This window comes from Podarcis vaucheri (assembly GCF_965113315.1).
Source record: "Podarcis vaucheri genome assembly, chromosome: W".
NCBI classification, from domain to species: domain Eukaryota; kingdom Metazoa; phylum Chordata; class Lepidosauria; order Squamata; family Lacertidae; genus Podarcis; species Podarcis vaucheri.
The window spans coordinates 27,807,691-27,823,067 of record NC_138757.1 but is presented as its reverse complement, the minus strand read 5'-3'; the positions used below and the strand labels follow the sequence as shown (position 1 = coordinate 27,823,067).

Here is a 15,377-nt window from a genome sequence, read left to right as displayed (position 1 = left end):
CCTCCACCCACGCTCCTTTCCTATTTCCCAATAGCCCACCTGTGGCACCACTCTGCGCAGCTCTGCATTCCTCCAGCCGAGATTGCAAGTCTGAAGCCCTCATTTCAAGTCCGGCATTCCGTTTTCTCAGGTCAGCAATTTCCTTCTCCATAGCGTCTGTTTTAATCCCCTTTTCCACTAGCTATCAGCGAGGAGATGACTCATGCTGTGAGGGATGAGGGTGCTGATAAGCTAGTAAAGCAACTTTCCGGGCTTCGCGCCATCTCTTCACAAGATTTATTGTTCAGCTTCAAAGCCGTTTACGAGAGATCAAACACATACATCCATACTCAGCTATCCAGATGAGTCATCTGACTTTCGTCTGTGATGCTGCCAACAAGCCCATTCCCGGAAATGATGCTTCCTTTTCGTTTTGCCCTGTGAATGGTTGGGTCCTGCTTTAGGCTCCCCCCTGCCAGTTTCCCCCTCTGACGAGGAAGAGACGCTGCTGAATGCCCGCTTGGGCTCTCTATATTTGTCTCCCTCCCTCATGGTTTCCCCTGCAGCCTCCAATTCCCTGACACTGCCCTTCCCCTTGTGCCATCTTGCCATGTGCCAGCTCCCTTCCCTGTGCTTCGCCCTTTCCACCTTTTCCTCTTGACTCCTGACACGGTTGAACACTTGGTTTTCCACATGGTTCCAGGGCATTAGCAGGTTAAGGGTGCTTTGGGAGGGACCCTGTTAGAGGACAGTCATTCCCCTGCCCATCCTACCACCACTGCTGCTCTCAGTCCCTGTGCAGTAGTCCACTCTCTCCCCTTCTGCTGCAGTTGAGCATGTGATACTCTTGGTGGGTACAAGGCATAAGGATTCCTAGCCTGTCCTGGGATTGCAGGACCTCTTTCTCTGTTTCCAACGGCCAAATCCCAGCAATTCCAGGCGGATGGCAACCATACCCACTTGTGCCAGATTGCCTGGCATACATTACAAGTATCTAGTCACATAGATTATCCAGAATCCCAGAGCTAGCCGACCTGACTAGAAGAGACCATGACCAGAAGGAGGAGGAGTACCAGGAAGAATGGACAAAATTCAAAGCTTATTTAGCTAACTATGTCAAGATAACCTAATTGTAAAAGCTTGCAAATATGAGATAGGCTTAGGATTTAGAATCATAGAATCATAGAATCATAGAGTTGGAAGAGACCACAAGGGCCATCGAGTCCAACCCCCTGCCAAGTAGGAAACACCATCAGAGCACTCCTGACATATGGTTGTCAAGCCTCTGCTTAAAGATCTCCAAAGTAGGAGACTCCACCACACTCCTTGGCAGCAAATTCCACTGTCGAACAGCTCTTACTGTCAGGAAGTTCTTCCTAATGTTTAGGTGGAATCTTCTTTCTTGTAGTTTGGATCCATTGCTCCGTGTCCGCTTCTCTGGAGCAGCAGAAAACAACCTTTCTCCCTCCTCTATGGGACATCCTTTTATATATTTGAACATGGCTATCATATCACCCCTTAACCTCCTCTTCTCCAGGCTAAACATGCCCAGCTCCCTTAACCGTTCCTCATAAGGCATCGTTTCCAGGCCTTTGACCATTTTGGTTGCCCTCCTCTGGACACGTTCCAGTTTGTCAGTGTCCTTCTTGAATTGTGGTGCCCAGAACTGGACACAGTACTCCAGGTGAGGTCTGACCAGAGCAGAATACAGTGGCACTATTACTTCCCTTGATCTAGATGCTATACTCCTTTTGATGCAGCCCTGAATTGCATTGGCCTTTTTAGCTGCCGCGTCACACTGTTGGCTCATGCCAAGTTTGTGGTCAACCAAGACTGCTAGATCCTTTTCACATGTACTGCTCTCAAGCCAGGTGTCACCCATCTTGTATTTGTGCCTCTCATTTTTTTTTGCCCAAGTGCAATACTTTACATTTCTCCCTGTTAAAATTCATCTTGTTTGTTTTTGCCCAGTTCTCTAATCTGTCAAGGTCGTTTTGAAGTGTGATCCTGTCCTCTGGGGTGTTAGCCACCCCTCCCAGTTTGGTGTCATCTGCAAATTTGATCAGGATGCCCTTGAGTCCATCATCCAAGTCGTTGATAAAGATGTTGAATAAGACCAGGCTTAGGTAGACTACATCCACTGCGTTCCCTTCATCTACCAGGCTTGTAATTCTGTCAAAAAATGAGATCAGGTTAGTCTGACATGACTTATTTTTCAGAAATCCATGCTGACTATTGGTGATCACAGCATTCCTTTCTAGGTGCTCACAGACTGTTTGCTTAATGATCTGCTCCAGAATCTTCCCTGGTATTGATGTCAGACTGACTGGGCGATTTAATTATGTAAGGATAGGAATTAAGATGTTTAAAGCTAGATTAGAAAGCTAGAATGAAAGATGTTAAGTGATCAAGTTATTTATTTTATTTTTTGAGAAGATTGATTTTGGAAAACTGTTAAAATGAAATACAATGAAATTCAGCCAGGGGGATTTGAGGAAGTCACTTAACAATGTTATCAAGATTGGTTTAATTACAATTAGGATGTATGTTTGTTTGTTTGTCTTAATTTTTTTAAAATTAATATTTTTAATAAAAAAAAACACCATAGGTTATCCAGAATCCCAAGCAGCGACACTGTGAAACTTTCATAGGAATAAAAGGTAGGGGGGAAGGAGGCACAATGTCAAGCAGGCAACAGAATAAACCCGAGCACTGTGGGTCTAAAACCGGCCCCTGAATCTCTTGCTCCCCACTCTGCCCTTCTAACAAGAACATTTTTTTGCTTGCTGGATGGCTGTGTGCAATGAGAGCTCAGTCACTGAGGAAGGGTGCTGGCCCGTGGGAGAAGTATGTGCTTGGCATGCAGGCGATCCAAAAATCCATTCAAGCCCAAAATTCCAGTTCTCGTGTTTTCTGTCGAAATGGCTAATTTAAAGGGGAATAGCATGGTGCCTTCCACAGAGTCAGCCCATTGAGCCGCCTAACTCCTTAAGGGAGGACCAGAGCTCGCTGGTGATGCAGGTCCCAGAACAGTCTCCAGCATCTCCAGGTGAAACTGAAAACATCACCTGCCTGGAACCTTGTAGAGCCACTGCCAATCAGTACAGACAGTGCTGAGTTAGGTAGCGAGGATCCATCCACCACCACCCTTTGCCCGAAGCAAAGGCACATCGCTGGTCCAAATCTTTGAAAGAAGTTCCCTGCTCACCAAGCCACCTGCCCTCCTTCATGCATTGCCGATGGCTTATCAAAGGGATCCTCACTGCAAGTCTCATCAAGGCAGACAGCTTGATGAAATCTTGGTGCCCTTTCTTACAAAATGCTAACAGGGACAATGGCACCAGTTGCCCTCTGGACTCACAGGGTGCAGCTGATTTTGGAGCCATCAATTGTACACATTTGGAATGGCCCTTGAGAAATGATGGTCTGCCTATATTCAGCAGCTTACCACCTTGTTGTTTGTTAAAAACTTTAATAAAAAGCATGCTTGAAATAAAACAGGAAAAATGAAATTTTGCTGGCTTCTTGAGAGAAGAATAATGCCTAATTATTTGTATCTGTTTTTAAATGTTGTGTCTCTTCTCTTTGTAATGAGTTTTACTGGGTCTGTGGTCATTTTAAGTTGCTTACCTTCACTAAAATATATAAATATACTCGACTGGAAACTTTTATTATCCAAATTCAAACCCACTTTTCTTTCTTAGAATGTCCTCCATGGAAATTAGATGAGCAAATGGATAGCAAAATTCCTTGAGTGGGGAGGAGGGTTCAATGTTCTAATAGATTAGATATGGACAGTCCTTCAGTACAGCAAAACTTGACACTTAGAAACCTTTGAGTCCTTTCCAAAAGGACTTCACCCACTATTTAGGGGGGAAGTATGTCAGAACTGACCTTCTGCAGTACTCATTTCACATTCTTGGACTCCTAATCTTACACGTAAATTAGAGCTGGAACCATCTCAGGCCCTATGGCTCTTGAAATGACCATGACCTATTGAGCAAAACCACAGAATCAACCTCTCTGGTGACTAAACCCCACTTGCTTTTACAAAATAAATTACCGTATTTTTTGCTCTATAAGACTCACTTTTCCCCTCCTAAAAAGTAAGGGGAAATGTGTGTGCGTCTTATGGAGCGAATGCAGGCTGCGCAGCTATCCCAGAAGCCAGTACAGCAAGAGGGATTGCTGCTTTCACTGCGCAGCGATCTCTCTTACTGTTCTGGCTTCTGAGATTCAGAATATTTTTTTCTTCTTGTTTTCCTCCTCCAAAAACTAGGTGCGTCCTGTGGTCTGGTGCGTCTTATAGACCGAAAAATACGGTAACAACAGAGGAAAATCATGGAAGAAATAAAATAGCTTTTGAAATTAATGAAGGCGATTCCTATTATCCACATGTATTACGGGACATGTTAAAAGTGCCCCTAAGGGGAAATTCTGTAAGCAAAGGTAGCAGGCTTTGAAAAGCTTATGCAGATACACAAGGACACATTGCTAAAAGAAACAAAGGGATTTGGAGTGACCATGAGTGAAAAGGTAGTACCAGAATGTACAGAATTGTACCTAGAAAAAGGTTACAAGTGGATTACCTTTTGGTAAACAAAAACAACAACAACCCCCAAAATAAAACTCAGAAGCAGCAGGACTCCTTAGGAACTCTTTAAAAAAAAACCACAAAACTGCATATCCCTACCAAGTCAGCAAATGTGAGGGGAAACATAAACAAACATCTTACACTGCTTTAAATGATAACCAGATTCTGCAATTTTTTACCACACCTGAAGTAAATGCACGGGGCATTAATAAGTTTTTGAAAAATCATGCAATTCATTTGTAGGCAAGGGAAAGCTTTCTGAAATGTACAAAATCTTACTAAGACACACAATCTGTTGAAATGACAAAGCAGCGGACGAGATTTGGGGACAGTGGTGTGCCGCCTGAGGAAATGTTCCTTTCCATTCACCTTAAGCAAAGATGTGGTGACCTTGTGCATCCATAAATAACTTTCAGAAATGTATTTCATTACTTCCCAAGCCTTATCAATGGGCTACCAAATGGCATTTCTTTCTATTTTTGATGAAACTGGGGAAGCAGCTTTAGAAGGGGTAGTTGACATTCACTGGCCTGGAAAACACCTGATGCCAATATGATGGCATAGCGGTGTCTGCAAATTGTGGGTGGTGCATTGATGGAGAAACTAAGGCAACAAATGGGGACATGACGCCACCTGTGTTCTAAAGATACATTTCACACAATGTGGGTTTTCTTTATTAAACATGTAAAGATTATGATGGGCTTCTTCAAATGCACATAGCCTCTTACAAGCAGAGGTTTCAGATTAATTTTCTGTAAACATCTGTAATAAATAGTTGGCACTGAAAATACGACCCAACAATGCAATGCTGGACTCATCCCTCCCGTCAACATGCCTGGAAAGCACGGGTCCAAGTAGTTTCTGCCTTACTCTGCTCCTTTATCTGTGAAAGCCTGCTCTTTAGCTTTCACATTGGAGCAAACGTCAATCCACCCCCTCCCAAATAAACATCTTTTTATGAGCCCCCCTACTCTGTGTGTGCTTTCTTTGGCTCCTGTCTCAATGTGCAGAAATTGAGCACATGAATTTTTCAGCACCGTGAGTTCCCCCCAAAACAGTGTCAAGATAAGGCGTGTTTGTGTGGCTCCACACTTGCAATTATTGGGGCTTTGGCTAAGAGGAGTGCATGCACTTTCAGCAAGACATAGCTAGCTAGATAGCTAGATAGTTTACATCACTTTGCCTCCATGCCAGGAGAATGCTACAGCTTAAATTTCTGCATGCCATCTGCTGTTATGGAACAAGTCATCCCCATGATCCCTCTAGCCCAGTGTTCTCTAGGTTGGCCCACAGAAGCTCTCAAGGGTTTCAGACAAAACATTCGTTCACTTCAGCATATATTAGTCAAAATAAATGTATGATCTAGAAGGTCACAGGCTCCCCCGTCTTTGGGGTAGAGGTTTGACGTCTGAGACTAGGTCTGCAGTACTCATAAACATTTCACTCTGTAGAGATGAGTAGTCAGCACCGTCCGAGTATAGGAGGAGGGGGTGGGGGTGGAATACAGGGCTGAGAAATAGAAGGATGCGTTCAATCTCCTACACGAAGCCAGAGCCAATTATGAAGATTGACCAGTTGCTTATACAGTGGTACCTCGCAAGACGAACGCCTCGCAAGACGGAAAACCCGCTAGATGAAAGGGTTTTCCGTTTTGGAGGCGCTTCGCAAGACAAATTTCCCTATGGGCTTGCTTCGCAAGACGACAGCCCATAGGGAAATATCCGGGACAGCGGGGAAGCGCAGCGCGTCTTCCCCACTGTCCTCGGACCTCCTCCGAAGCCAGGCGGTGGGGCGGGAACGCCTCCTCCCGCCGCCGCCGGGCTTCGGAAGGCTGCTTCGAAGCCGGGCGGTGGGGCGGGAACACCTGCCCCCGCCGCCTGGCTTCGGAACGCTGCTCCGAAGCCGGGCGGCGGGGCGGGAACACCTTCTGAAGGCGGGCGGGGGGCGAAAGTCTTTGTCCCCCCTGCCTGCCTTCCCAGGGGCTTTTAAATCGCCCCGGACAGCGGAGAAGTCCTCCGCTGTCCCGGGGCGATTTTAAAATGCCACCCGCCAGCATTTTAAGATCGCCCGGACAGCGGAGAAGTCCTCCGCTGTCCCGGGGTTTTTTAAAATGCTGGGGGTGGGAAGAAAAGCCCTTGTCCCCCCCCCCCAGCCTTCAGAAGAGGTCCGGGGACAGACTGTCCCCGGACCTGGTCTGAAGGCGGTTTCCCTAGGAACGCATTAATTGATTTTCAATGCATTCCTATGGGAAACCGTGCATCGCAAGACGAAAAACTCGCAAGACGAAGAGACTTGCGGAATGAATTAATTTCGTCTTGCGAGGCACCACTGTAGATCAAATGCATGGATCATGCAGCTGCAAAGAGGTCTACCCAGCCGCTCCCACAGGCAACATGGAATTCTTCTGTGCAATTTACTGTGTTGTTGTTGTTAAAGATGTAAGACAAGCCTATATTGCACTTCATTAAAAATGCCAGGTCACTTCACAACAATATACTGATGGACTCAGTAGAATCAGCAGTCAATACTGGGGCACGGGCCTTGGTTGGCACCCTGAAATGCACAGCCCCTGCGCCAGTCCTGAGGAGGCTCAAGGCCAGGGGTCAGCAACCTTTTTCAGCCGTGGGCTGGTCCACCATCCTGTAGAGCATGTGGGGGGGCTGGACTATATTTTTTTTGGGGGGGATGAACAAATTCCTATGCCCCACAAAGAACCCAGAGATGCATTTTAAATAAAAGGACACATTCTACTCATGTGAAAACACACTGATTCCCGGACCGTCTGTGGGCCGGATTGAGAAGAAGATTGGGCCGCATCCGGCCCCCGGGCCTTCGGTTGCCTACCCCTGCTCAAGGCAATCACTTTCTGCACTTCACGTTAACTCAGAAGACAGCCCAGTTGTGCTCAGATGCTCAAAATTCCCTTTTCTTTTTCTTTTTTAAATGATATTTATTAAGAGTTTTAGAATTACAGGAAATAAAAACAAAAAAGAAAAAGAAAGAAAGAAAACAAAATAAAAACAAACCACAATCAAACAATACAAATTGATAAAAATCAAAATCAAAAAATAACACAACACAATCAAAAGACAAAAATAAGCCACAAACATTTAAAAACAAATTCAGTATTCTCAAATCCTTAGCTGTCATTACCTTCTTTCTTTGACCTCCTCACTCCTCCCTTTTTTTGTATCCTAGTTGTTAATTGTCACAGCAAATCCTTTCCATTTTTCATAATATTCTGTCATTACATTACCTTAGTCTATTTTAACCTTATCTTACTATAAAAGACCCTAAAACTTGAAACTTAGTAAAAGGCGAAAGATTTATACGATCTGAAGAGAAACCAGGTGGTACATGACCCCAGTCAAACTCGCAAAGATATATCACCTGTCTGATAATAAATGCTGGAAATGTAAGGAGGCTGAAGGGACATTTTTTCACCTCTGGTGGACTTGTCCAAGGGTGAAGGCCTTCTGGGAAATGATTTATAATGAGCTAAAAAAGGTATTTAAATATACCTTTACCAAGAAACCAGAGGCCTTCCTCTTGGGCATTGTCGGCCAGAAAGTGTTAAAAAAGGACAGAACTTTTTTTATGTACGCGACTACAGCAGCAAGAATACTTACTGCAAAACATTGGAAGACACAAGATTTGCCCACGCTGGAAGAGTGGCAGACGCAATTGATGGACTATATGGAACTGGCTGAAATGACTGGCAGAATCCGAGATTTGGGAGAAGAAACAATGGAAGAGGACTGGAAAAAATTCAAGGACTATTTACAAAAACAATATAAGTTGTATGAATGCTAAGAAACTGCACGATTTAGAAAAACACGGCTCCAGTAATTTAATTGTGGGATACAGAAAACTAAGTTATAAGTAAGAAAAGGTCGAAATTCAAAGTAATATTATGTTTAATTTAAGGTACAAATAATTGACAAAAACTGCTTTAAATTTAGAAATATAACATTTGAAAAGTACAAAATAAGGCATGAAACAAGGTAATAATTTGCTGGTATTTTTATTATAAATAATGCAGGGTAAGGGAGATGTGAGGAAGTCCAGTTAGTTACATTCTTTTATCTATGTTGTTTGTCGGTATACTTGTATTCATTTCTTTGTATGTTATCTTTTTGGTGAAGGGATTTTGTGTGTTTACTCTTTACTTTGTGTTTGAAAACTCAATAAAATATTAAAAATAAAATAAAATAAAACTTGAAACTTAGATCTTATTTTTACCAATTTCTCATAACCATAATATTCTTACATAAGTCTTTTAACATTTTTGCTAAAGCCAAATGATTTCGTTCCAACATTTTTCTAACATTCATCAATTTTATAAAGCAATCCTAATTAAAAAAATTTTCTTCCAATCTTCATCCAGCGTCTCTTCCTCCTGGTCCCGGGTTTTGTCAGTCCTTTCTATCAAAATTCCCTTTTCACCTTTGAATCTTTGGAGGGTATGTTTCAGTTGGCATCGGGACAGCTCACCTAGCAGTGCAGCTGCCTTTATTGCAGAGGCAGGAAGTTTCCTTCCTTTCATATTCAGGATTTCTGTACTTACATAAAAATAATAAAATTGTTTATGCTGTTTTTTAGAAGTCATGAATGAACTCTCACAACTCGTTGATAAGGTAGCTTGCTTGTGTTTCGAGAAATCGTATAAGAGGAGCATTCATAGGAAGTTGCACTTTACAGAGTCAATCTAGCTTAGCACTGCCTACACTGACTGGCAGCAGCGCTGCAGGGTTTTCAAAAAGGGGACAGTCCCAGCCCTGTCTGGTGGAGATCCTGGACTGAACCTGGGATCTCCTGCATGCAAAGCAAGGCCTCCCTAAACTTGGGAGGCGTGAGTTCTCTACTGTATTTCAACAAATTTCTTGAGAAATGTTGCAAGAAAATGTATGAACTGGTTTGTGATAAAAAGTGATTCGTAAAGCTGCAAACAGCAAGTGTCCCAAAGTTAGGGAGAAAACATCGCAACTAAAGAGGGGGGAGATTAGTTCAGGGTCAAGCTGGGTGGGTTGTCAAGGAAACAGTGCCCTGCCCATCTTTGTGACATCTCTTGCTGCTTGTATAAAAGACAGCAGCTACACATACCGTCGTGGGTTAGTTGGGAGGAGTTGGCTGAGACAGAACTGGGACGGAGAAGCAAGCAAGCGAGGGACCAACAGGGGAGATAGCTGTAGACTTTTCTTTTCTTTGCTTTATCATTTCATTTTCATTTGTATATTTTGTGCACATATTTTCCTGTATATTTTAGACAGAGAGGAGTAGCAATAGGGTTAGAGGCAAGGTTCAGAGTTAGTGTTGTGTGAGCATTTTAAAGCAGTTGAGTTTAAACAGGAGGGGATTTCACCTGAAGAGATGGCCAGCATCGTGAATCTGTAAGTAGGATTTCGTCTGCTTCTTTTTTTTTAATCTTCTGGGGCGAGGGCTTGGGGTCCCCCACACGGCCAGCATCCCCATGGAATTTAACCCCTTCCTGAACAGCTTAACTTCTCTTCCCACCCGCCTTCCCATTCTCCCTCAAATCTCATTGCAGCTCAGCTGGTTAGAGGGAGCTGCAGATAGCACCAAGGTTGCAGGTCCGATTCCCATAAGGTACAGCTGCATATTCCTGCATTGCAGGGGGTTGGACTAGATGATCCCCAGGGTACCTTCCATGATCATTATTTGGGGATGCTTTTTATTACATTCGTAGCCCACTTTTCATCCAAGCAGTTCAAGGTGGCATTTATGGCTTGCCTTTCCCCCCGTTTTCCCCCTCACAACAAATCTGTTAGGTAGGCTAGGATGAGAGTGACTGGACCCAACATCAAACAGTGCACTTCATGACTGAGTGGGGATTTGCACTCGGATCTCCCAGGTCCTCCTAGTCCAGAATTCTCGCCACTATACACCCCCCCTCTCTCTACCCCTTCTCCGTTTCTCAACTCTTCAGCCATCAACTGCAACAGACAGGCGTTCTGTCAGTCTTCCTGTCAGTCACTCTGGCTCTAAGAGAGTTTTCATTGCATTCTTTGGCTCATCTATGCCTTGATGCTTTGACGACCTTCCTAGCAGCCCCCTTCCCTCTCCAGGCAGGGCTGCTGTCCTAACAGCATTATGCTGAGGGCTCTTTTAAATGCTGGAAATGCTTCCCTTATCTTTGCTTTGCTGGGGGTGGGGGTGGGGGGAGTGTTGGAATCCCCCCCACACACACATACATGAGATGCACCACTGTGTTCCTGTGGAGAGCCGTTTGGGGTCTGTGGGTGCATAAAAAAACAAAAAGAGCCCTATTATGTGGCGAGTTCCCGCCCCCCCCCAGTGGAAATAAAGACACATGACACAATTATCTAAGGTTAATGGGCTAAATATGGCCACAACTTTATTGGTTACAGGTGATGAGTGGTATTGGCTTAGGCATTGGTCCTAACCGACTATCTGGCTTCAGCCCATCCGCTTGAAGTCTGGGAAGGGTTAACCACCAGTAGGGGGAGTCCTGCTGATGCACATCAACTCGGAACCCCCCCCCCTCCTGGGGTCACCGCTCAGGGGCGTGCCTTAGGCCCTTACCTCCATAGGCTTCGGACAGGGCCACGGCTCCGGGAATCCTTTATCGGACTAGCCTTCAATATGTGGGGCAGGTGATGGCGCTTCCTCCCCTCTTCCATCTACAGAACAATACCAATACCAATGCCTAACCGCCAATACCCAGAAAGTTGTGACGATTTGCTATGAGGGAGGCAAAAAAGCAAGTGGCTGGTGCCAATTTGCCACAAATTGTGGCGACAAAACAACAAATACCCGAGGAGATGCAACAACACCAAATGCTCCTTTCCTTGTTGATACAATGTCCTGCAGCCAAAGTAGTGTGTGAAATGATACGGCTCTGCCTGCAACTGTTAGGCTACCCGTATTTGTGTTATGGCTATGCTGCAAAGACTCCACACACCATTTTGGTTGTAGGCTTCTGTCTCAGGTTTTGAAATGTGTTGGGGAGGGGGGTTTACTGGGTGTTTTTCACCTTTATTATGCATTTTGTGTCTTTATATTGTAATTTTTATGTTGTAACCAGTGCTTTTTTTCTTTAAAAAACATGTTTGGGGTAATCTCATTTTGACTCAAGAAAATCACCATTTTATAGTTCAAATCGGGGAAAATAAATGCAGTAAAGTAAATGGACAAAAGTGCAAAGATTCACAAAATGTTTAGGGGTATGCGTACCCCTGCATCCCCCCAGAAAAAAGCACTGGTTGTAACTGAGACCTGTGGGTATAGGGCGGTATAACAACAACAACAAGGTCTGCCCCTCTCCTTCTCTTCTAGGTTCAGGCGACTGAGGGACATGGCAGCCCGCAAGAAGAAGAGGACCCGCAAAGTCCCCAAAAAGTCCAGGGTTGCTGTGGGCCCGCATGAGCAAATGCTTCCTTTTCATTTTGGAGCGTAAGGAGGGGTGGCCTTAATGCTCTAATACTCAACTGTGGAAAATAAGTAGAAATGAACTAACCTGCCCCCATGTCCTTTCCTCCTTCTCTTGTTGCAGGTGGTTCAGAGACTGGCAGGGTCTTGGCATCGCCTGTGGTTAGTATTTGAGAAAACAGCACAGTACATACTAAATCCCTCACCCACCCACCCCCATCCACCAGTGCTGTTTATACCCCCATTTTGGCGGTCTCAGATGCAGAGAAGCCCTCCTGCCATGAACTGACAGCCTGACTCTTGCCATTTCAGCAACTGGAGAAGGGCGAGATGTTCCTCTCCTGCGTGCTGGCCACTTGCTCGGAGGCCCGCCAGAGAGAAAAGCACAGGTTGAGGTACTCCAAAAATATGGCCGTCAAGGCAATTGCAGTGAGTGAGATGTTGCATGAGGTATCCAGTGGTGAGGTGGGCAGGAGAGTTGGGGGTGGGATTTTTGGGATGCTGGGCAGAAGGAAGGCCTGGCGGGGTCTGGCCAAGAGAAGGGTTGTGCAGGCATTTGGCATTAAATTACCAATTCCTGCACTGCGTTTTGGGTTGGAGGAATCCACCTGATGTCCATAGGGGAATGACTCCCCCCCCCCCCCGCCCTCTGTTCTCTATCAGGATCTCATGGGACGGATTGCATGCTTTACGCAGCCTGAATTGGTCCTTGCTACGGCACTGGAATCCCTTTACCAACTGAGGTATACCGGGTATTTTGAGCTTGACAAGGAGCTGGCGGGGGGAGGGGAGCAGAATGTGGAAAGGTGTTACCAGACCTTGCCACTTCAGTGAATTAGACTGGAATAATTGCTTACAATATCTTGGGTTTCTTGGGTTCAAAAAGCTTTATTTATGCAGCAACTATTTACAGGATGAGTGGAGATGTGAGAGAGAAAATAGAAGATATATTGTCTAGAGATGACTGTGAAATGGCTTAGCTTTTAGGGGTGGGATTAACTAAGACCTAGAGGCTTGCAACAAAGTGCCAGGTAGACTGCCACATAAACAGTGCCCTCGTGTGTTTATTTTAATTTTACCTTCATTCATTTTTCTCCTGTAAAATTGATACGCTGCTTGATTGTAAAAAGTGGTTTAAGCTAACACATGCATTCACTAGAAGGTCATGAGAATGAAATGTATTTGATGCCCTCCCCCCCCCCCAATATGAGGAAGACTCCAAGGAGACAGAGTCTAAAAACTTTTCCCTCCATCTCTCCAGCCTCATGAAGCCCAAATTACCACTGAAGCTCCACAGCCTGATTGTGCATGCAGCCTCTGGGGCGGTCATTGAGGTAAAAACTGAGCCCGACAAGCAGGTAAGTTGTTAGCCTTGAAATTTGACTTCTATAGTTGTTTCTTCTTCACATGCTTTAAGCATTGCTCCCATTGCTCAACATCTGATCTCTCTTTCCCCTGCTTGGCGCATCCTCTCCCTCCCTCAACAAACCCATGTGGATGAAAATTGCCATTGCCTGCAGGAGTTAGAGGAATGTTATACTCTGATGCTGGGAGGCCTCCTCTGGGAGGCCCCAAGCACTAAGGTCCTGAACTTGCTGATGAATGTAAGTATCTTGATGGCCTCAGTGGCTGTTTGACCTAGAAAGCTTTCATGGAGAAGCCGCCACCTAGCAGTGCACCTCTTGGGCCCTTCCCCTCTTGTAAGGCAAGCTGGCCACATGGACCAGTCAGCAAAGCACCACTTGCCCAGACAGCCAAAGGAGGGCCATGGATGCAGAGCTACAATTTGGGGCTGGAAGACATTGCCATTTTAGAACAGAAACGGATCTCTCTCTGAGAGTGTAAAGGGCTTCACAGTGGTCTGCCTCTTTCCCCCAGACCAGCCTCCTGATTCTGAGGTCCCCTTTCCTCCCAAAGGAACTGAGAGGTTACACAACAAGTGTGATTGCAGCGGAGAGGCAACTGGCAGCCAGTGGCATTAGCTCGCTGATGTCCTATGCAAGAAGGCTCAGTTGCCTGAAGGTAAGTCTCTCACCTTTGGCACCTTCACAGCCCCAAGAGGCTCCCAGAGTGGCTTGTGAAAGGATTCCCACAGTAGGAATCACAGTCTGGTATCAGGCACACAACACAATGTGTGTCCCTGGGATGCCAGACAAGGCTGGAGACATTTCCTGCCCTCTTCCTTGATCTTACACTTCCACCTCTGCCTAGTAGGCTGCAGGACCCATTGAGGTCGCCTGGGGCAAGGGATTGGGGCCAGGCAATAGAACTCACTCATCCCATGATGGAAGCAAGTTTTCCCTGGCTTGGGTCTGCTTCCATGTTCTCTTGCACCCATTATTTGGGGAGGGTTTAGGATCAGGTCAGTCATCTGATCCAGTACTGTCTTTTCTTTTCTCTACAGCATGTTCTTGTCCCTCTGGAGCTGGCTCACTTCTGCCCCAAAGAAGGTAACACCCACAGCCTGGGGACATGGGACGCACTTTCCAGACTAAGGAGAGCCCTCTCAGTAGCTGCAGCATCCTTGCTTGATGCAGACCTCCTGGGTCATGTGGCTATGAAATCCTGCCACAGCACAAACATGGCTATTTCTCTCCAGGGCCAAACTGCAGGCTTGGAAGGAGTCGTTGCCACCAAAGACAGGATCCATAAAGCCTCATTGTAAATATGGTTGAATGGGTGCCAGGTAAATTTGGTGAATCAGTAAATGTGGCATAAATTAATCTCTCTTCTCCTTCATTCTCTTCCAGATGACATAATACTTGATGTCAATTTCGATTACGGGGAGAAGAAAGACACAAGTTTCAAGGCTCAGCAATGATAGAGTGGCAATTTTTGCTTGCTGTTTCATTGTGTGTTGTTGCTAATTGTGATCATTGCTGTTGTTTTAGAATTCTTTCCTATGCAATATTACTTTTTTATTGCTTTTAAATTGTCCTTGTAAAGGAAAGTGTTCTGCTAATGTTGATTGTATTCTGAATTGCTTCAAGAAGCCTCATAGCAATGAATAATATTTAGAGTAATAATTATTTTACCTGCCTTAAATATAATAAAGCATTGGCATGCATATTTTAAATTAGCGGTTAAGGTCTTAAACTACATATTTTTATTGTTTTACATCTGTATTATTTACTGTGTTCTAGCTTATAGATTTTAATTTTAACATATATATATATATATATATATATATATATATATATATATATATATATATATATTTGCTTTCGTAGATTTTCACGGGTACAGGAATGCAGGTTTTGGTGTCTTCGGGTGTCTTCCCGTGTAAGAGTCGGGGTGTCTGGGCGACGTTTCGACGAGGTCTCACTCGTCATCTTCAGGCTGGTGCTTTCGGCTTCTTGTTACTGGAACAGAGCAGAATCTGGTGTTTGAGTTC

The 15,377-nt window shown here is 44.9% G+C and overlaps 1 protein-coding gene across 1 annotated transcript in view; it reads left to right on the top strand.

Annotated features, from left to right (window-relative positions):
• Nucleotides 1-14,804, top strand: part of LOC309523263 (uncharacterized protein) — a gene marked incomplete at its 3' end in the record, with an annotated part of 70,746 nt that extends 55,942 nt beyond the window's left edge. Inside the window, exons 3-7 of the mRNA XM_082207046.1 lie at nt 12,296-12,378; nt 13,245-13,341; nt 13,901-14,005; nt 14,388-14,433; nt 14,734-14,804. Of these exons, the coding sequence (XP_082063172.1) occupies nt 12,296-12,378; nt 13,245-13,341; nt 13,901-14,005; nt 14,388-14,433; nt 14,734-14,804 (402 nt within the window). The remainder of the gene's footprint in view (nt 1-12,295; nt 12,379-13,244; nt 13,342-13,900; nt 14,006-14,387; nt 14,434-14,733) is intronic.
• Between the last annotated feature and the right edge of the window lie 573 nt (nt 14,805-15,377).